The sequence below is a fragment of the Rhinopithecus roxellana genome, chromosome 17 (assembly GCF_007565055.1).
Source record: "Rhinopithecus roxellana isolate Shanxi Qingling chromosome 17, ASM756505v1, whole genome shotgun sequence".
NCBI classification, from domain to species: domain Eukaryota; kingdom Metazoa; phylum Chordata; class Mammalia; order Primates; family Cercopithecidae; genus Rhinopithecus; species Rhinopithecus roxellana.
Window position 1 is genome coordinate 104,214,592 of NC_044565.1, and position 22,004 is coordinate 104,236,595.

Consider the following 22,004-nt stretch of genomic DNA (forward strand, 5'->3'; position numbering starts at 1 on the left):
TTCTTTTTCTATCTGCTCTGTTTTTATTTAGATGTGTCAGACTGAGATTTATAAACTTGGCCTTCCAATCACCATCCTCTAAGATCTCATAATTACAGAGAAACTGGGAACTATATTTGCCAGAGCCTCCTACCCTGTTATGGTTCCCAGTTAGAGTTTCCTATGAGAGAATCTACTTGAAGTTTAGAAGGAGAGAGTAAAGAGTTGTTATTCTCCTGGGACTGTAGCAGCTGGATGTCGGGGCTCATGTGAGATTCACTGAAGCTTCCCAGTGAACACTCAAGGACCAGCTACCTTCAGTCCTTTGGCCAGAAATCTTCAGTGTTGACTTCTCTGACCTTCACTGGCAGTTTCCCTAACTTTCACCACCCATCCCCCACAACTTTTCTAAAAGTTATGTAAATTATAAAACTTCTCTAAAATTTATGTATGTCCACAATTTTATATTAAAACTTTGTTTTTGTTGTTCAGATAGGGTCTCACTCTGTCGCCCAGGCTGGAATGCAGTGATGTGATCACAGCTCACTGCAGCCTCGATCTCCTGGACTCAGGCGATCCTCCTGCCTTAGCCTCCCAAGTAGCCAGGACTACAAGCATGCATCACCATGCCTGGCTAATTTTTTTTTTTTTTTAAGTAGAGACGAGGTTTTCCTATGTTGCCTAGGGTGGCATTAGATCTTTTACACCTGTACTACATAGAGTGGCTTCTGTTTTCCTGATTGACGAGTTAGGATTATATCGAGTATACAGTTTTGTATTGTACATATTCAGGTAGCATTTGTATGTCAGCATTTTCCCACACTACTTCAGAGGTTGGTTATTTATTTATTTATTCTGAGACAGGGTCTCATTCTGTCACCCAGCCTGGAATGCAATGGTGCGAATCACAGCTCACTGTAACCTCCACCTTTTGGGCTCAAGTAATCCTCCAACCTTGGCCTCCCTAGTAGTTGGGACTACAGGCATGCACTACCACACTCAGCTAATTTTTAAATTTTTTGTAGAGACAGGGTCCTGCTATGTTGTCCAGGCTGGGCTCAAACAATCCTCCCACCTCTTGGCCTCCCAAAGTGCTGGGATTATAGGCATGAGCCATCGTGCCTGGCCTCAGCATTGTTTTTGATGGTTGTCTGTGTTAATCACCCCATTAGCAATACTGAGTATAATGGCATGTATTTTAAATATAGCTGGTCAGACCTGAGAGTGTAGTCTGTTAAATGGGAGGGAGAAATACTAACTGTCCCACGTGGTCACTAGACCAAGAAGTTCAGTCTCATTAACACAGTAACAGTCACAAGCTGCTCTTCAGAGGAGTGGACATCATTATATTATATAAGTACTCATGGCCCATGTTGGTTCAACTTTTATAGTTTCAGTTATCCAAAGATGACACAGAATACCCGTAGCGATGACTGGGCATGCATTTTAACTTTGGGTAGATACCCCATCTTTTTACTCTGAAATTAAAAATAATTCAGATTCTTTTGTGGAGGGGATTAAACATTAATAAACAGAATATAAATAGGCAGATGGATGGGTAGATAAGTGGTATTTGGGAATTTGAGGGCCTAGCACACAACTAGATTCTTTTTCCTTTTTAGGTTTTCTTTCCTAACTTGCTGCTTCCTTCTGTCAACCTTATCTGGTCTGTAAGAACCTGGGAAAATATAAGAAACTGATGGTTGTGGGGAGGGAGTAGAAGAAGACTTTTCTAGGTCTTAGAAGATGCATTAATTAAAAGCTGCTAAGGCTTGTAATTAAGAATCAAGACCCTTGCCGGGCGCGGTGGCTCAAGCCTGTAATCCCAGCACTTTGGGAGGCTGTGACAGGCGGATCACGAGGTCAGGAGATCGAGACCATCCCAGCTAACACGGTGAAACCCCGTCTCTACTAAAAAATACAAAAAACTAGCCGGGCGAGGTGGCGGGTGCCTGTAGTCCCTGCTACTCGGGAGGCTGAGGCCGGAGAATGGCGTAAACCCAGGAAGCGGAGCTTGCAGTGAGCTGAGATCTGGCCACTGCACTCCAGCCCGGGCAACAGAGCGAGACTCCGTCTCAAAAAAAAAAAAAAAAAAAGAAAAAAAAGAATCAAGACCCTTGTAGGTGTAGATGATAGACCTTTGTATAATTATCTCGGTTGCACCAGATTATACCAAATTTCAACCTCATAAAGATTCTGAAGTTTCACAAAGTAAGAGAAGAGTGAAAAGGAAAAGTTTAAGCCCTAACAAACAAAAAGTTATTTCGATTGGCATATTAAAAATACATACATACCTTATCTTCTTGACTCCGAAAATAATACAATGTCTTTCCTATTAGTATACACCAGACTCTCTTGGAGTATCCATGTTTTACCTGAAATCATATTTCAATGAATTACAAATGTAGCCCAGAACTCTGACACCTTAAAGTATAGCTTATATACTCTATTTGAGTTTCTATAGGTATTCAGTTTGCCCAGATATAAGTGATATTCCAAATAGATGGTCCAATGCTGTTTAAGATTTACCTGTTACACATTGAGCACACATGGACATAAATATGGAAACAACAGACACAGTGGACTACCAGGGTAGAGGGAACCGGGGTGGCTGGGTTAAAAAACTACCTATCAGGTACCATGCTCACTAGCTGGGTGTCGGGATCTGTACTCCAAACCTCAGCATCATGCAATATTCACATGTAACAAACCTGCACATGCACCCCTATATCTAAAATAAAAGTTGTAATAAAAAAAATATTTACCTGTTAACAGTAGTAGAATGGCAAGTTTTGCTTTGGTGCTCACCATTCAACATATAAAGAATGTTTACTGTGCATCAAATACTATGCCTAGGACTGAGGTTTCACAGATGGATAAAGAAGGGAGTGGAGGGGTGGATTATGATTATGTAGTGGGGTACAATGTATGTTATTACGAGTGATGGGTATCCTAAAAGCTCTGACAGAATCACTAAGCAATCAATGCATGTAACAGAATAGAACTTGTACCCCATGAATGCATTAACATAAAGGAGAGAGAGTGCAATTTCACTAGTAAGTATATTTCATAGTTTCCACATTTCACAGATTTCCAATAGTCCTGTGGCTCTCTAGGTTAACACTCTAACGTTAGAAGTGAGAAGATGAAGGCTGGGCATGGTGGTTCATGCCTGTAAGCCCAGGACTTTGGGGGGGCTGAGGCGGGTGGATCACCTGAGGTCAGGAGTTCAAGACCAGCCTGACCAATATGGTGAAACCCCATCTCTACTAAAAATACAAAAATTAACCAGGCACGGTAGTGGACATCTGTAATCCCAGCTCCTCGGGAGGCTGAAACAGGAGAATTGCTTGAACCTGGGAGGCGGAGGTTGCAGTGAGCCGAGATCACACCACTGCACTCCAGCCTGGGCTACAGAGCAGACTCCATCTCAAAAAAAAAAAAAAAAAAAAAAGTAAAAATAAAAAAGAAGTGAGAAGATGAAAACCTCAAGAATTCTAGTAATTTCCCAAATGTAAAAGAGTCATTCATTCAAAAACATTTGATGCCTTCTTAGAAGTAATCATACAAAGTAAGAAAATAATGTTAAAAGCTATTGCTGTAAATTGAGTACCTCCTATATATCAGGTACTAAGTTAAGTGACTGGGACAGAATTTGAACCTAACTCTTGACTTTGAATAGTCAGTAAGTGATATAGGTCCTGGAGAAACAGATTTGAACAAGATACAGTCTCCTTTCTCAGGAAGCTCACAGCCTTGTGAGGAAGACAGACAATTAGCAGTATGCTAAATATTCTCATCAAGAGTGCAAAGAGGCTCACAACTGGGCTATTGTGAGAGCCAAATACGAAAATGTAAATAAGGGATAACAGTGGTTACTCAATAAACGCTTCTGTCCTCACTGTGAATAAGAAAGAAAACATGTTTTCTTTTAAACTCATAAACCCAGTCAGCCTTTGGGCTTTTCAAAGCTATGGTTTAAGCAAACGATCCACCACCCAACAGTTTGATGGATTTAGAATACTGTTTGAGAGAAAACAAAAAATGTTTCATTTGAGACATGTTTCAATTTAATTAAATTTAGAAACATATTTACAGACAAATATCCTGGAAGCTTTAAATAGCATTGTGTGGGGTGTTTTTTTCTTTTCTTCTTTAAACAATCTCCAGAAAGAAGTCTCATAAAAACTGAAGTATAATGCATCTGGCTATAGACAGTGTGCTTCTGAAATGATTTATCTTTAAAAGAGAACAATGTATGCCTTTGAAGAACTGCAAATTAATGAAGACCTTTGCCAATTCACTGTAAAAGCTGTGTTTTAACAATCTATCTTTATACATAAATCTTGCATTAGGATTTTTTTTTTTTTTTTTTTTTTTTTTTTTTTTTTTTTGACACGGAGTCTCGCTCTGTCACCCAGGCTGGAGTGCAGTGGCGCAATCTCGGCTCACTGCAACCTCCACCTCCCGGGTTCAAGCTATTCTCCTGCTTCAGCCTCCCGAATAGCTAGGACTATAGGCGTGTGCTACCATGGCCAGCTAATTTTTGCATTTTTAGTAGAGACGGGGTTTCACCATGTTGGCCAGGATGGTCTCAATCTCTTGACCTCGTGATCTGCCCGCCTCGGCCTCCCAAAGTGCTGGGATTACGGGTGTGAGCCACCGCGTCCAGCCTAGAATTTCTTTTTTTTATTTTTATTTTTATTTTTATTTTTTTGAGACGGAGTCTCACTCTGTCGCCCAGGCTGGAGTGCAGTGGCCGGATCTCAGCTCACTGCAAGCTCCGCCTCCCGGGTCTATGCCATTCTCCTGCCTCAGCCTCCCGAGTAGCTGGGACTACAGGCGCCCGCCACCTCGCCCGGCTAGTTTTTGTATTTTTTAGTAGAGACGGGGTTTCACCGTGTTAGCCAGGATGGTCTCGATCTTCTGACCTCGTGATCCGCCCGTCTCGGCCTCCCAAAGTGCTGGGATTACAGGCTTGAGCCACCGCGACCGGCCCAGCCTAGAATTTCTTAAAACGCTGACTTACTCTTTAAAAAATTAGAAAACAGATTATACTAGAAGAATCCTCATGAAAATTTAAAGGCAACCTCAAATCTCAAGGTGAACTAATTAAAAGAGTAATTTTTTTTACCATGCCTCCATAACAAAGGTAGTTCCTATTGGTTTTGTTTGAAATTTTGAAGACAAACAGTACATCATATCCCAATTAGCCCTTGCCACAGCACAAACCATAAGCCCCTATGGTATTCTCTCCTTCCCCATAAGCCCATCCCTGTAGTGCTCTCCACCACAAATCCTGTCACCAGCCTTGCTGACTTCACTATCAAGGTGAAACTCTCAGATGATAATAGCTAGCATTTTTTTGGTGTGTGTTTATGACATGCCAGGCACTGTTCTAACACAATTTATATGTTTAAATAACTCATTTAATCCTCTCAGTACCTTGTGAGGTTGGCTCTATTACTATCCCCATTTTACAGGTGAGGATGCTAAGGCACAGAGCCTGTAAGTAACTTCTTCAAGGTCACACAGGTGGTCAGTGGCAGAGGCAAGACTTGTGCCCAGGCAGTCTGGTTCCCACCCTGGCCCTTGCCTCTTGGCCACACTGTCTCCACATCCTTGCTCTCTTCACTTCCAATAACCTTTGCTTTCCTTCCACTTTTGCCACCCATCCCCTCAGCCATACCCTAATCCTTTTTTCTTCACTGGGATTTACAGACAAAATCCCACTTCTGCAATTTACTTTCTACTCTCTGATCACAACTTCCTCCCAGTTCCTCCTGCTTCCCTCCCCCTCTCATTTACCACACTCCTATTCTTGGTTTTTTTTTGTTTGTTTGTTTGAGATGGAGTCTTACTATGTTGCCCAGTCTGAAGCACAGTGGCACAATCTTGGCTCACTGCAACCTCCATCTCCCGGGTTCCAGTGATTCTCCTGTCTCAGCCTCCTGAGTAGCTGGGATTACAGGCGTGTGCTGCCATGCCCGGCTAATTTTTGTATTTTTAGTGAAAACAGGGTTTCACCATGTTGGCCAGGCTGGTCTCAAACTTCTGACCTCAGGTGATCCTCCCACCTTGGCCTTCCAAAGTGCTGGGATTACAAGCATGAGCCACCATGCTTGGCCCACACTCTTATTCTTTGACCTCATTCATAATTTTAAGCTCCTTGATCCTTCCATTTTATTCTAGCTTATCAGTCCCCTCCTGGCCCCATGTCCTTCTCTGCCAACCTGGGTTTCCATGTTTGATCATGAAACAACTCTTGCTCCAGGGCCTGTGATTATGCTGTATTCCTATGCTTCTAACAAATCCACTCAACAAAATTCCATCTCCATTTGCTTTGAAATAATCTAGTGAAGAATGTAACAAGAGACAGATGGTTACAGGGGGTTATAGGAAATAATATTAGCCATAATTAATAACTGTTGAAACTAGATGATGAATATATGAGGGCTCATTATATTATTCCCTCTATTTTCACATATGTTGGCAATGCCCATAATAAAACATTAATTTCAAATATCATCTTGATAGATAGGTGATAAAGCAAGTAAAATGTTGATTATAGAAGTAAGGTGATGGGAATATGGGTGTTCACTGTAAAATTATTCTGCTTTTTTGCATATTTGAAAATTTATATAATAAAATGTTAGAAAAAAACCACTATCCTCACTTTACTGCAATGTAAATTCTCTGCTCCTTTTCCTGGGCATCTGAAGATGTTAGAGAAAAATAATCAATATAAACTCACATCAGGAAGTCTGGTGGGCCTTCAATAATACTTATCAAGCCTTCTATTTATCCTTGGGTACCATCCTACTTTCCTGAATGATTATTCTCCATCCTTCTCCCCACTCTTAGTAAATAACATTGTCTTACGGGATAATGGTCATCAAGAAAACTGAGGATATTAGACATGATATGACTCAATGTCCCACAAACTTAAGATACTTGTCTGCACCCTTCCTCACCTTTCCTCCAGTTTCAGTCCTTCCAGTATGCCTTCCCACCACGTCCAGCCACCCACTTCTTCTGGACTTTGTCTTTAATCTCCCTCCTCCCCTCTTCCAGATGCCTGCCCCTTACTTTGTAAACCCAAGGCACATCTTTCCCACCCTAAAAAATGCCTCTCCTGACTCCAGGTTCCCTCCAGCTTGATTCTAACGCACTGAAAGGTATAGATAGTCCTTGAAACTTAAATACTTCACTTACTAATCTCCCATTTACCCTTCAACCCACTGAAGGCAATGTACCTTCTTCTCTGAGCACATGTGACACTAGATCAGTCACAGGCATTACTCTCAGATCTCTGCACACATTTCCTTACTGTGCCCTGAAATTTACAAGTGCTCCCCTGCTCTCCCCTGCCCTACATAATTTCCCACAAATGCCACATGTATGCTGATGATCCCTCTAATCCCGCTCTCCAATCCAGCCCTCCAGCACTCTCCTCTGATGTAGACTGGTGGTCTGCTGCCTGCTGGGTTTCTTAACTAAGACGTCCTATCAGCTCCCGATGTCTTCCAAAATAACCTTCTAATATTTCTAAAACTGCTCCTCTTTCCTGAGCTCTCTCTTATCGGCTATCATCTTTCTACCGGGCATCTTTATCTCTTCTACTTCCTAATCCCAAATTCAATCAAACTAAAGATTTTACTTCTTACCATTATTTAAATTCATCTTCTCCTCTCTTTTCCTGTAACCCCTTCAGAGTTTCATCCTCTTCATGGGAACCACTCCCTTAACTGTTCTTAGAACCTCCACCTTGCCTCCCACTAATTCATCTTCCTTTCAGCAGAGTAATCTGTTAGCAACATGAATATGCCCATGCTCCTGTTACAAACCCTGAAGGGTTTCAAATATCCTTCAGGATAAAGACTAAAGTCCTTAAAAAGACAAAAATAGCTCTCCACCCTCCATAGGCCCCTCTAGCTTTTTCTCCAAAGGATTTGTTCTCAGTGCAGCTGGCACTGCTTCAAGATTTCTCTTCTCTTCTCTCTTTTCTCTTCTCTTCCCTTCTCTTCTCTTCTCTTTCTTTTTGACTGACTTTCATTTGTCATTCAGGCTGGAGTGCAATATTGCAATCACAGCTCATTTCAACCTCCATCTCCCAGGTCCAGGCAATTCTCCTGCCTCAGCCTCCCAAGTAGCTGGGATTACAGGTGCGCACCACCACGCCTGGTTAATTTTCGTATTTTTAGTACAGGTGGCTTTTCACCATGTTGGTCAGGTGGGTCTCCAACTTCTGACCTCAGGTGATCTGCCTGCCTCGGCCTCCCAAAGTGCTGGGATTAGAGGTGTGAGCCACTGCTTCGAGACTCTAAGCCTTCATTCATGCTGTCTCCTAGCCTGGAGTACCACCCCTCTGCCCATTCCCATTTGGTATAACTAACTCCTACTCCTCCTTGAAGTCTCAGCACTGGTAAATTTTCTCTCAGAAGTCATTCCTGACACATCTCAATAATTGTACTTTACATATATCATTATAAATAAGCTTTTGTCTCCCTCTTTCTCAATAGATTATGAGGCTCTCTGAGGAATGGGACAAGGCCTATTCATCTTAGTATCTTTCAGCACATTGTGCTCCATGTGGTAACTGCGTAATAAATTTTCGTTTTTTAAAGAACTGAATTTTTATATAGAAAATGTTCTTCCTAAGCATTAAAATAAAAATTGCAAGAGTGAATGTCTAGAATCAAATTAGTCAAGTTCTTAGCATCTACCTATATTATTCTGTACTTACTAATAACAACGTGACAACCTGAGAAAACTTCCTCCCCTCCAACGTATTCAAATGCAATTCGACAGTATCTCATATTGCAGCCTGAATGTGAGCTCAGAACAAGTCACTCAGAATAACTGAGGGAAGCTGTTGTCTCGTAAGGTTCTGAGGGTGAAAACATGGGGGTGGACAAGCACAAATGGCAGGAAGGAAACTTAATAAGCATCCTGGCTATAAACCCTAATGATTTAGTCATCTGAGAATCCTACCTACTCATGCTCATTTAAAATGCAATTGTGAAATGGGAAGTGGAGAATCACAGAAACATTACAGGAGCAGAAACTGACATGCCATGCTGATAAAGTAAAAACAAGCAAGCAAACAAAAACCTAATTGTGGGGGAAGTAATAAACTCTTAGCCATGGGATCATCTTACATTCTCAGGGTTTGATATACATATGTGGTCCTTGAAACAAGAGCATAGCTCATTATTATGAATTACAGTAAGAATGTGATTGAAAGTAGCAGTGTGTTCACTGGAAAAGTATTGTGCAAATATTTTGTTTCCTAACCCATCAGTAACTAAGAAAACATTTTCATAGCCGTATTTTAGAAAAAACATAGTACATAGTATATCTCTTTGTTTAATGCAATGGTGAATTATTTTTTACCTTTGCTATAGTTGTCAGTCTTTTTAAATATTATGGAATAGCTTCCACCTACATTCCCACATTATAATAAGTATAAACTACACAATAGCATTGTTCCTTTCCATCTAATTTTCCACCTCTTACCTCATCAGAGTACATGAATGAGGAGTGATTATGTGTGTATAAATATTTTATTGTATTTTTAAAAAGTGACCAATAGGACTTTTTAAAACTTAAAAATAATATTAAGTATAAGTCAATACTTACTTATTGTAAAAAAAAAAAAAAAAAACCAACAGAATTAAGCAAAAATAAAATAAAATCACAGAGATAACCAACATCACAGAGATAACCAATGGTATATTTCCCATTCAGACATTTTTCTATAAATACTTACAACAAATAAGGGATAATAATGTAACACTGCACTCTACTTATTACCTAACAATACATCATATTTCTATAGCATTAGATATTCTTTTACAACATTTAAAAGGCTGCATAGTAAAGCATTATATGGTTGTACAAACATTTTTTTGAGCTATACCTCACCCTATGTCTAAGTTGATCCCAATTTTTATTTATTATGAATCATGCTGTGCAAGGAATCTTTCTGGGGTAATGGAAGTGTTCTGCATCTTAATAGAGTCAACAGTAAATAGCTTTCAAAACTAATCAAACTCTACACTTAAGATCTGTGCATTTCAGATATATTAGTCATACCTCGTTTTTTAAAATAGGAAAAGAAACGTGCTGCGAGGAACATCTCATAATTAAATCTTTCGCAAATTAAGACCATTTCCTAAGGATAAATTTTTAAAATGGAGATTGCTGGATCAAAGGAGATACATATGAATGTGTGTGTGTGTGTGTGTGTGTGTGTTTAAAATATTTGATATTGATTTGTTCACTCAAAATTATTGGCTAAGTTAACACTTCAGCCAACATACTGCCAAACTGCCTTGTACAGTAATACTCTCACTAGCAGATTTCTTTTATTTTCTACTGCCTCTATAATTGCAGAAACTAGCAGATTTCTTAATCTGTCAATACTAGATTTCAAAATTTGTAAAAATGTCTTACTTTTCACCAGATTTTAAAAAGTGACACCTATTATTTCAATCTGTGCTTTTTAAAAAATTGTTTGACAGTAAAATGTTTTTCCATATGCTTATCGATCATTTGTATTCCTTCCAACCTCGATGAGCTCTCCTTTCCCATTGAGTCCTTTGTTCCTTTTCCCCCAATTGGTATTCATTGTTTGCTTACTGGTTAAAAAAAAGTGTTAAATATTAATGATATTAACCAGTTTTCACATGTTTCAAATACCTCCTCAAAGTTTTTCAATCCTTCTTTTTAAAATTCTGCTGATAGAATTTTTAATACAGCCTTTACATTTTTACATATTATAGTCAAATTTGTCTTCTTTTCATCTTTATAGCTTTTGCCTTGGGCATCATACTTAAAAACACCCTTTCCTATCCCCAGGATCATATAAATATTCAATATATGTATGCTCTGACATCCCATTTTCAGCGATCATGGGCTCATGCCCACAGTTGCCTGGGACACTGCTATGCAGAGGGAGGTTCCTACCTTAGTGAGCAATCCCTTCACGGTGGGTTTGCCCTCAGGCTGCAGGGAAAGTGGGTTGGCAGCTTGTACTCGAAGGACATTCTGTAACACTTTAATCCACTCTTCCAATATATTGGGAGAATCTGCAGTCAGATAGTATGTGTGTTTTTCAGTGGTCAACTAGAATGCAACGAGAAAGGTATAGGAAAGAAAATTGTGAAGATTTAGGATTGTTAGCATTTTCTTGTTCATTATTCAAACGTCATCACTTAACATGCAAGCAAACATGCTAAACCTCAAGTCCCAGGTTCTAAATAAATGACTCCATAGTATTTAGAACATTTTAACCACTTTGTGAGAATTACAGCAATTAAATTTTTGTGGAAATAATTTTGTTACTCCAGTTTACTTAATTTTGGGGGTATGATTTTATATCTTGTTTATTTGTCACATTTTCCCTTCCTCGCTTAAATGTGCTACAGGTTCCTACTTTTCTTTTTTCTTTTTTTTTTTGAGACGGAGTCTCTCTCTGTCGCCCAGGCTGGAGTGCAGTGGCGCAAGCTCGGCTCACTGCAAGCTCCGCCTCCCGGGTTCACACCATTCTCCTGCCTCAGTCTCCCAAGTAGCTCGGACTACAGTTGCCCGCCACCATGCCCAGATAATTATTTTGAATTTTTGGTAGAGATGGGGTTTCACCATGTTAGCTAGGATGGTCTCGATCTCCTGACCTCGTGATCCACCTGCCTCAGCCTCCTGAAGTGCTGAGATTACAGGTGTGAGCCACCATGCCCGGCCAAGTTCCTACTTATTGAAATGAGGAGCAGAATGATTAAAGATTATAATAAAATAATACATTTTTAGCAACTAAACAAGAGGTTTCTTAATACAAATGAAGAAATCAACTATAAGTAAAATAAGATCTTGCATATAAGAAGAGAAATTCTTGGAACTAACATGTGATTAGATATTATGAACTCAGAATTTTCCAGTCTCAAATTAGCCACATTGCAAATTTTCCAAATATTTCAGAAGCTTACAAATGATTCCTAACTGCCATGACCAAAGACAAATCTTTCCTTGATTCTCCTTTCTAAATTTTTGAGAGGTTTTCAGGTACAATTCATTGGAAACATTGATAATGTACCTTTCTGGCAAAGTTGTCTTCCACCCTCCAAACGAGCAATATAAGAAAATAATGGTTATTGAAGGCATTTGAGAAATAAAGTGTCTGAATTTAAATTACATATACTAGAATATCTCAACAGCCTGTGTTTTAAATTTAACAGACTTCTGGCAAGACTGGCCTTACGTGTGAGTAAAATGGGCAGCAGCTACCCCTACAGTGTGACTTGCTTGGCAGTACAGTCCCTCTGCTCACCAATACATTTCCCACTTAGGTGTTATGGCATCTGAAGTTCATATAAGAACTATCACTTTCAGATTCTATATTAAATACAAACATTCTTGAATTTCATAGTACATTATATAACTAACATCTTATTGAGAATTCATTTACCAGATAACCCTTCCTTAAAATAGCTTCACAGTTTGACAGCTGAAAATACCTAGGAGATTAAATATGAGGAAAGAAGAGTATAAAGGAAGAAAGGTAAAGTGGGGTGGGAGTCACCCAACACAAACCTAACTTACATTATAGTTTTAACAAAAATTCTTGGAGTTTCACATACTTTCGAGGCATCAAAGTGAATAAAGAAACATTGAGGCCGGGCGCGGTGGCTCAAGCCTGTAATCCCAGCACTTTGGGAGGCCGAGGCGGGCGGATCACGAGGTCAGGAGATCGAGACTATCCTGGCTAACACGGTGAAACCCCGTCTCTACTAAAAAAATACAAAAAACTAGCCGGGCGAGGTGGCGGGCGCCTGTAGTCCCAGCTACTCGGGAGGCTGAGGCAGGAGAATGGCGTAAACCCGGGAGGCGGAGTTTGCAGTGAGCTGAGATCTGGCCACTGCACTCCAGCCTGGGTGACAGAGTGAGACTCCTTCTCAAAAAAAAAAAAAAAAAAAAAGAAACATTGAATTATCCAATCTCCTTTCCATTAGGTTGGATAATTGAGAACTGAGTTTGGCATAATACAAAAAAGTTAAGTACCTGAACTGTTTGTTTGTTATCTCCTCTTAAAATACTACAGGATGCACTAAGTTCAATATGGCCCTGGGGTTTTCTAATTACATCACTCTGTATGAAAGAGAAAAACAAATGGAAAGTGATTAACTTTCACAGTGAAAATAAGAAATGCTTTGTATCATTACTTGCATTATGGGAAGGAAATCAACCAGGCGTCTGATTATTTATAGTTTGAGAAATTACGTTCTAAACAGAAAACATTTTTCACTCACCGGAGATTTGTAGTAAAGTAATTCACCACCTTTAAGAACAAACCACCTCCGCTTCCAAGACTTGACTTTACCACTCATTTTTAATAAATAACCAGATTTTTCCAGTGGTTCCTAATTTTTAAAAGATAGAAAAAAGCATTTTCAGTTTCCTTTTGGAGGCTCAAACTGACTCATTACTTTTTTGAAATCATATTCAATATTTACATTTTTCCCATTATCACTGGAAGATGAGCAAGTTTTGGGGAGCTTCTGCTCTGGCTGTGAGTACTCCGTGTCTGTGGAGTAAGCATCAGGAGGAATAGCATAATCACTTTCAGAAGCCACAGAGGAGAGAGACACACCTAAGAGAACAAAGAAAGAAATCAAGTCAGTATTTAATACTGGGGAGGGCCAAACACCGGCTCTGAGTGTTCCTATAGAATACAATTATTCCTAAACCATAAGCCTCCCTAGACTAGATTTATTCTCATTCCTTTGGCCATAAATACCTTTTTTTTTTCTTTTTTTGAGACAGAGTCTCACTCTATTGCCAGGCTGGAGTGCACTGGTGCAATCTCGGCTCACTGCAACCTCCGCCTCCCGGGTTCAAGTATTCTCCCGCCTCAGCCTCCCGAGTAGCTGGGGCTACAGGTGCACGCCACCATACCCAGCTAATTTTTGTATTTTTAGTAGAGATGGGGTTTCACCATATTGGCCAGGATGGTCTTGATCTCTTGACCTCGTGATTTGCCTACCTTGGCCTCCCAACATGAATAACTTTTAAAGCAGAAAACAGAACTAAGGGGTAGGGACTGTCACGTAAATCTCTAAGGAAGTGAAAGGAACAGGAATCATATTTTGGTATGATTACAATCACAGCTATTTCACATATATAAAATATATGCAATAGTCTCATGTATCTTTTATTAAGAATTAAAAATATGTGTATTTACACATTGATATATAGGCAAATGTTGAATCTTAATTTATCGAGATTTTCACAATCACATTTTAAATTTCTTAACTTCTGTAATCACTTTTAAAGTAACTTCACATTTTAAAAAAACACAATTCAGTAGTATTTTTTCATTCAAGTTCCATAAACTACTAAGCAGTTTACAGATTTTTAAAATCTTTCATAAAAGAGAAGCAATAAGATTGAAAGATATAAACAATTTATTTCACTTGCCAGCAGCTATAACATAAAATTCAATGGATCATTTATACAATAATTCATTTGCCTTTACAGAAAATGATTTGGGAGTTGCAAGCCACATTTCGTAGGTCACTACAATTGGAGATTTAGAATATATTAAATAAAATCGAGGACTTAGGTAATTATTTATAAAAGTATTCAGTAATTTTTCAAAATATGTATTAATATTTAAGGGACATCTTAGAACAATGCCACTCTTGTGACACTACTTTTTATTTGACTCAGACAAGTAACAGTTGCTATAATATCTTTATTTTTCATAGAATAAACAAAAATTTAGACCTATAGGGACCTCACAGATTGTCATGGCTAATGCCCTAAGGAGACTAAGCCCAGAGATTAAAGGATTTGTCCAAAGTCAAAGAGTTAGTCAGGGGCAATGCTGGAACACAAATCTCAGGCTCCCAGGACCAGGGCCAGTATGCCAGGTGCTGTCCTAGATGCTAGGGATAGAGCAAACAACAAAAATATTGGCTCTCGTGGAACAGATTCTAGTGGAAGGAGACCACTGACAAACAGGCGGTAGGTGCTATGGAATAATAACACATAGAGCAGACTAAAGGGAATAAAAAGATCTGGCAACAGAAGAAAGACAAAGGGCTGCAATTTGAGTGATGTGGTCAGGGTGGACCTCACTGAGAAGGCAGCGTTTGCTGACGGAGGTGAGGGAGTCAGCTATACAGACATCTAGGGGAAGAACACCAGCTGGAGGAAACAGCAGTGCCAAGGTCCTGAAACGCAAGCATGCCTGTCATGTCCCAGAACAGCAAGAAGGCCAGTGAGGCTGCAGCTGAGTACACAGAATAAAGGAGATGAGGTCAAGTACATGACCAAATCCTTACATCCATTGTGAGGAGCCACTGTAGTGTTTCCAGCAAAAGTGTGACATAACCTGATTCTGGCCATAGAGGGGCAAGTTGAGAGCAAGAAGACCAGTGGAAGCTCAAAATGTGAATCCTAGGAAGGCTGAGCAGCTCCAGTTGAAGTTGAGGGGACTGGAAGTACCCAGAGGTTCCACCGAACACAGTTTGAAAACCAACAGACACACCATGCTGCATTAAGGGCTTTTCATAAAATACAGATGTCATTTAGTGGAAGTAGATCTCTCTGTAACCGCTACCCACACACAGAATCCACTAAAAATCATAGACATATCCCAAGTAAAGCTTTGGTTGTTCTCCACTTTAACATCAGATTAATTGACAAATTTTAAGGTATATTTTCTGCCAGTTAGCAATGTAACAAATTTAGCTGAAATACGTCTATTTCACAAATTATCCAAAATGCCAAGAGAGAAACCTCATTTTGGCCAATTATCTCACTTTATTCCAACAATAAAGTGATCTCCCTCTCACAGACGATAAAAGGCTAAAAAAAAACCACAAAAGACTATATATTTATTTGAAATCACAGAGAATTAAGAAGAGAATTAGGACTATAAACATATCAGTCATAGGCTAAAGTTCTTTTCACTAGGGTCTGAAGCAAGTTCTTTAATTTAAAAAATATCCTGTTATGGAGATAAAATTCCTAATTAATATTCAGAACGATCTGGAGTTGCCTCATATGCCTGTGATTTTCCCTCACCTCGTTTCATGGCTCTGGGGCTGCCTGGCCCACTCCTACTGCGTGAGTCTGACTCTGACGTCCGGGAGCTGGATCTGGAGCTGTCTTCTTCCTCTGACCCAGATGAGTCATCCAGGAAAGGGCTGCTACTTATTTGGGTCGCCTTCTAAAGAAAAGAGGAACAACCTCCCTGTATTCATCCCTAATGTTACCACTCATCCAAGAAAAGGCTGCTAGTTATTAGGGTCACCTCCTAAAGAAAAGCAGAACAACCTCCCTGTATCAATCTCTAAGGTTATCACTCTTTTTAGATAACAGAAAGTTTTACAGGAAGAAGTCATAGGATATGATTTTTTTTTTTTTTTTTTAGACGGAATCTTGCTCTTGTTGCCCAGGCTGGAGTGCAATGGCACGACCTTGGTTCACTGCAACCTCCACGTCCCAGGTTCAAGCGATTCTCTTGCCTCAGCCTCCTGAGTAGCTGGGATTACAGATGCCTGCCACCATGCCTGGCTAATTTTTATATTTTTAGTAGAGATGGGGTTTCGCCATGTTGGCCAGGCTGGTCTCAAACTCCTGACCTCGTGATGCGCCCGCCTCGGCTTCCCAAAGTGCTGGAATTACAGGCATGAGCCACCGCGCCCGGCTAGCATTATGATTTTTAAAAGGAATTCGGGAATGTATTTTGCTGTTATCAAACTCATGTTGTTAAACCCTGAATTCTAATTAGCAATTATAAAAGATTTCTGAAAACATAAGGTTGTCAATACCTGACAATCCTTCTTTTAATCAATACTTCAAGCAAGGAAGGGGTACTCTGGCACTGATACAAAGATCTGCCTAAATTAGGAGTTTTCATTTACATTATTAATAATGTCTCCTTTAAACAATCCATGGGAAGGTGGGGGAATCAATCACATGGGACACAGTAAAAACTGGCTCAGACCTCTAATATTCTGATAAGTGTCTTCTCCAGACCTTTCCATTGCTTCTTTTTTATGATATGTTAATGTGAACTTGTAAAACTCTCTATAAAGGGAGAGCCTGTGTAAAATGTTAAGAATGGAATCTGGAGCTTGGATTAACAATTTCCTTGATCCAGCATGAAGAGAAGCACATGTTTTAACAATAACAATAATGAGTTACCCCCTTCAAAGTTGTATACACTGGGGTGGTCATGTTCTTGTATATCAGAGATGTATAAAGTCCTGATGTGGTATAGGAAAGGGCTGCAGCAGAATCTGAAACAGAAAAACAGGAAACAACATTTTAAAAAAATCTTCTAATTAGCACATTGGTCTTTTTCTTATGAATACAAATTAGTATAATTTCCATTTAAAGAGAAATTGGATTAATACATGATTACTAACTGTATAGTCTACTTTATAGATAATGGCATTTACAGGTTTATTTATACACTTTTTTACATGGTTCATTATTTCCTCATGTGTGCTAGTTCCCCAACTAGACTGTAAGCTCTTTGAGAGCAAGAACCATAGCTTTTATTTCGTTGGAATCTCCATGCATGCTTTGCTCAGGCTGGGCAGAACTAAGTATAGGCAACTGCTTACCAACCAATTTAGTGAGCAGTACATAGGAAGATATTCTCTGACTATTCATAACCCTATTACCAGCATGGTATCAAAACCACTGTTCTGGTGGGGCATGGTGGCTCACACCTGTAATCCCAGGACTTTGGGAGGCCAAGGCGGTGGATCGCTTGAGCCCAGGAGTTTGAGGCCAAACTGGGCAACATGGCAAAACCCTGTTTCTACTAAAAATAAAAATTAGCCGAACATGGTGGCATACACCTGTAATTTCAGTTACTTGGGAGGCTGAGGCACAAGAATTGCTTGAACCCAGGAAGGGGAGGTTGCAGTGAGCCGAGATCATGCCACTGCACTCCAGCCCGGGCGACAGAGCGAGACTTGAACAAAAACAAAAACCAAAACCACTGTTCTTAAGCCTTTGTCAGGTAAATCTGATGCTGAAATATTGGAATATAATTTCCTAGCTGAGTGTAGTGGCTCACACCTGTAATCCTACCATGAGAGGCTGAGGCAGGAGGATTGCTTAAGGCCAGGAGTTTGAGACCAGTCTGGGCAACACAGTGAGACCCCCATCTCCACAAAAAATCTTAAAAAGTATCAAGGTGTGGTGGCATGCACCTGTCATCCTAACTAACCAGGAGGTTGAGGCAGGAGGATCTCTTGAGCCCAGGAGTTCGAGGCTGTAGTGAGCTATGATCACACCACTCCACTCCCACCTGGGTGACAGAGTAAAACGCTGCCTCAAAAAAAAAAAAAAAGATACAATTTCTTGAATGGAAAGAACTGCAGATAGCTGAACAGGAACTGAATATCAACAGTTACCTCTAACATATGAATTAGTGGTGGGATAGGGAGGAGGTAGTAAAAATAACCACAGGAAAATTTCTTTTTATTCCAGACAGTTCTTGTTGATTGGTTTTATTTTTTATAATGAGCATGCATTGTTTCAATAAGATTTTTTTGGAAGAAATAAAGAAAGGGGAAATGTGTTTTAAATGCTGGCAAAAAAAGGACATAGAAGGCTATATTTTTACCATTTTAAGCAGCTGAAATGCCACAGTTTCTCTGATTTAGTCTCTCTCAGGTAAAAGAATACACATCAGAGTTGAGGGTATTTGAGTCCCTACACTAAGACAAATTTCAATTTTAAAAGACAAATCAGCAACCCTACAAATCATTTTTTGAAAGTTTACACAACTTTTTACTCCAATGAATTTAGACATTTAGGAAGTTCTTAGCAAATGAAATAGCAATACAAATCACTTTTCTAAACTTTTCTTATTGTGGTAAAAACACAGAACATAAAATTAACCATCTTAATCTTTTTTTTTTGAGACAGAGTCTTGCTTTGTCGCCCAGGCTGGAGTGCAGTGGCACTATCTCTGCCCACTGCAAGCTCCACCTCCCGGGTTCATGCCATTCTCCTGCCTCAGTCTCCCAAGTAGCTGGGACTATAGGCGCCCGCCACCATGCCTGGCTAATTTTTTAGTATTTTTAGTAGAGATGGGGTTTCACCGTGTTAGCCAAGATGGTCTTGATCTCCTGATCTCATGATCTGCCTGCCTCGGCCTCCCAAAGTGCTAGGATTACATGCGTGAGCCACCATGCCTGGCCCATCTTAATCATTTTGAAGTGTACAGTTCAGTAATGTTAAGTGTATTCACACTGTTGTAAAACAGACCTATAGAACTTTTTCATTTTGCAAATCTGAAACGCTATACCCAGTAAACAATAAATTCGTTTCTCCATGCACACCCTGCCCCTGGTAACCACCATCTTACTTTCTGTTTCTAAGAATTTGACCCTTTAAATACCTCCTTTAGGTGGGATCATACAGTATTTCTCTTTTTGTGACTGTACCATGTATTTGTATTATACTATCCCTTAGCACAAAGTCCTCAAGATTCATCCAGGTGGCAGCATGTGAAAGCACTTACTTTTATTAACATTCTCCATATTGAAGGCCTCAGACATTCGAATACCTGATTTGGCTACAGCATAAATTCTGCTTTCCTAGTGTAAAAGAGAGAGTTTGAACAGGGTATTTAAACCAAAAAAAAAAAAAAAAAAAAAAGATTACGTTCAATACACGTTTTTCATTTGTTCTTCATTTAAGATTCACTAGAGTACAGCATTATTATAAAACCATCATCGGTGCCAACTAAAATATGCCATTGTGAATAGTACTGCAGAGATTTTTCCCCATCTGTTAATTATTCCATTATTTATCTTTTTCCCACATTTTTGTTTTATAAATTCTTTTGAAGATGTGAGAAAAAGTAAGAGAAAGCTTTTTCACAATCACTGACTACACATAAACACCACCTTTAATATCCTTAGCATTCTAGAATATGGTTGGCAGTGGGGAGAAAAACAATGAAGGGCTATAACATTAAGCTAGAAACCACTCGCAATAATTGATTACACATAAACACCACTTTTAATATTCTACTGTTCTGGCAATGGTTAAACAAAGAAAGGAAAAGCGTGAAGTCAGAAGTCATACACAGAGTAGCATTAAATGCTATTGCCTTCCTATATCAATGTACGTTTCACTCAAGTAGAAGCAATACCTAAAGTCAAACAAGAAATGAATATGAGAATTGCAATGGAATTTATATTATCTTGTTCCAAAAGTAGAATTTTGTTTTCTCTTCTCTTCTGAGAAATCTCTGAAACAGGTACTGGACAGGTTATTAGCCCTGCCCCCTTGAGAAAAGGGACCATAGGCGGTTCCTAATGCATACAGCAACATGTCCTGAATTTTGTAATGGGTCTAACTCGGACACAGTTGACCATCCAGGAAATAGTGGGCAACTAAGGTGATCCTCTTCAGCACAGCCAGTGGCCTAAGAGGTAACTGGCATGAAATCTCTGACTATCAGGGATATTTTAGATTGAAAAGTGTCTGGCTGAATGAATCAGATGCAGTTTCTTTGAGTGTGAGATACACACACACACAGACAGCAACAGAAAGACATATAACAATAAGGCAGCAAGCAGGAGACGGGAGGCAGTCTGAAGCCCTAGGAGAGTGGGGGAAAGTAGTTAGTAGCAGAATTCAAGAAAGGGGACTGGAGGCCTGCAAGGACAAGCCGAGTCACTGGGAGCAGGGGCAATGGATGTCACTTGTTTCTGGCAGAGGTACTGCTGACTCATCACAAGTTGTCCCTGTAGAGTGACTATTGTAATTTGCATGGTATTCTAGTTCAATAAGGATAGGCTATGCCTTAAAATAAACTCTTAGAAATTCTTAAAATAAACTTATATTTATTGAGGTAACTAGAATACATCTCTTTTCCTTGAAACCTGAAAATACCTAACAAACACAGAAATAAAATCTCAGACTTGGCCAGTCTGCTGGAAGGCTTTTGAAAAGCAATACTACTTTTTCAGGACTGAATAGTTTCAGAAGAGTAAGAGAAGACAGAGTGGAAAAAAAAAAAAAAAAAAGGTAGTAGAATGGGTTGCCAAATAAAACGAACTTAAAAGCCTAATCTAAATCTCTGAAAATCTCAACATCATAAGATAGGCAAGATTTCAATTTCTCGCTGCCTAAAGTATAACATAATTGGAATTCCAGAGATTCACATGCCATTAACTTCCCCTTTCCTGTGCTATCCGAAATTTAGTAATAAACTACAGGTTTCATGCGGATATTGAAATAAAATGTCCTCTTGAAAGCAAATAAGAACACATATATCTTAAGGTCTGAATTTATATTAGAAAAACATGTCTGCCCTAATTTGCTTAAAACTGCATCAGTCACAAAATAAAAAATATAATAATAAAAGAACATGACTCCAAAAACCAAAAAAGTCTTGCAACCCAGATGTTTCTCTGGAGGTCAAAGGTTAAATTATGCCAGTATGTGAAGAAAACCTTAAATCTATAAAACAGATGATTTCAGGCCAGGTGCAGTGGCTCACGCCTGTAATCCCATTATTTGGGAGGCTGAGGTGGGTGGATCACTTGGAGTCAGGAGTTCAAGACCAGCCTGGCCAACATGGTGAAACCCCATCTCTACTAAAAATACAAAAAAATCAGCTGGGTGTGGTGGCAAACACCGGTAGTTCCAGCTACTTGGGAGGCTAAGGCAGGAGAATTGCCTGAACCCAGGAGGCAGAGGTTGCAGTGAGCTGAGATGGTGCTATTGCACTCCAGCCTGTGAGACAAGAGTGAAACTCCACCTCAAAAAAAAATTAAAATTAAAATTAAACAGATCATTTCAAATACAGGATTTTTTTTTTTTTAGTCTAGCAATATTATCCTACTAATGGTCAATGTTTCAATGGAAGAAGATTTAATCTATTCTAGGTCTGTCGAAAGATGCTTTGGAAACCAATAGCTATATAAGCTCAAAAAGAAAATCAAATTTATCTTAAAGCCAATCAAATAAATGACTAA

General features: G+C 39.4%; 1 protein-coding gene across 1 annotated transcript in view; it reads right to left on the minus strand.

Moving 5' to 3' along the window:
• The window catches only part of PLEKHH2 (pleckstrin homology, MyTH4 and FERM domain containing H2), a 132,309-nt gene that overhangs the window by 51,129 nt on the left and 59,176 nt on the right, over positions 1–22,004 (minus strand). Inside the window, exons 9-16 of the mRNA XM_030921765.1 lie at positions 19,535–19,610; positions 17,194–17,288; positions 16,069–16,213; positions 13,491–13,627; positions 13,287–13,397; positions 13,039–13,125; positions 10,951–11,109; positions 2,274–2,354 (exon numbers count right to left, since the gene is read on the minus strand). Of these exons, the coding sequence (XP_030777625.1) occupies positions 2,274–2,354; positions 10,951–11,109; positions 13,039–13,125; positions 13,287–13,397; positions 13,491–13,627; positions 16,069–16,213; positions 17,194–17,288; positions 19,535–19,610 (891 nt within the window). The remainder of the gene's footprint in view (positions 1–2,273; positions 2,355–10,950; positions 11,110–13,038; positions 13,126–13,286; positions 13,398–13,490; positions 13,628–16,068; positions 16,214–17,193; positions 17,289–19,534; positions 19,611–22,004) is intronic.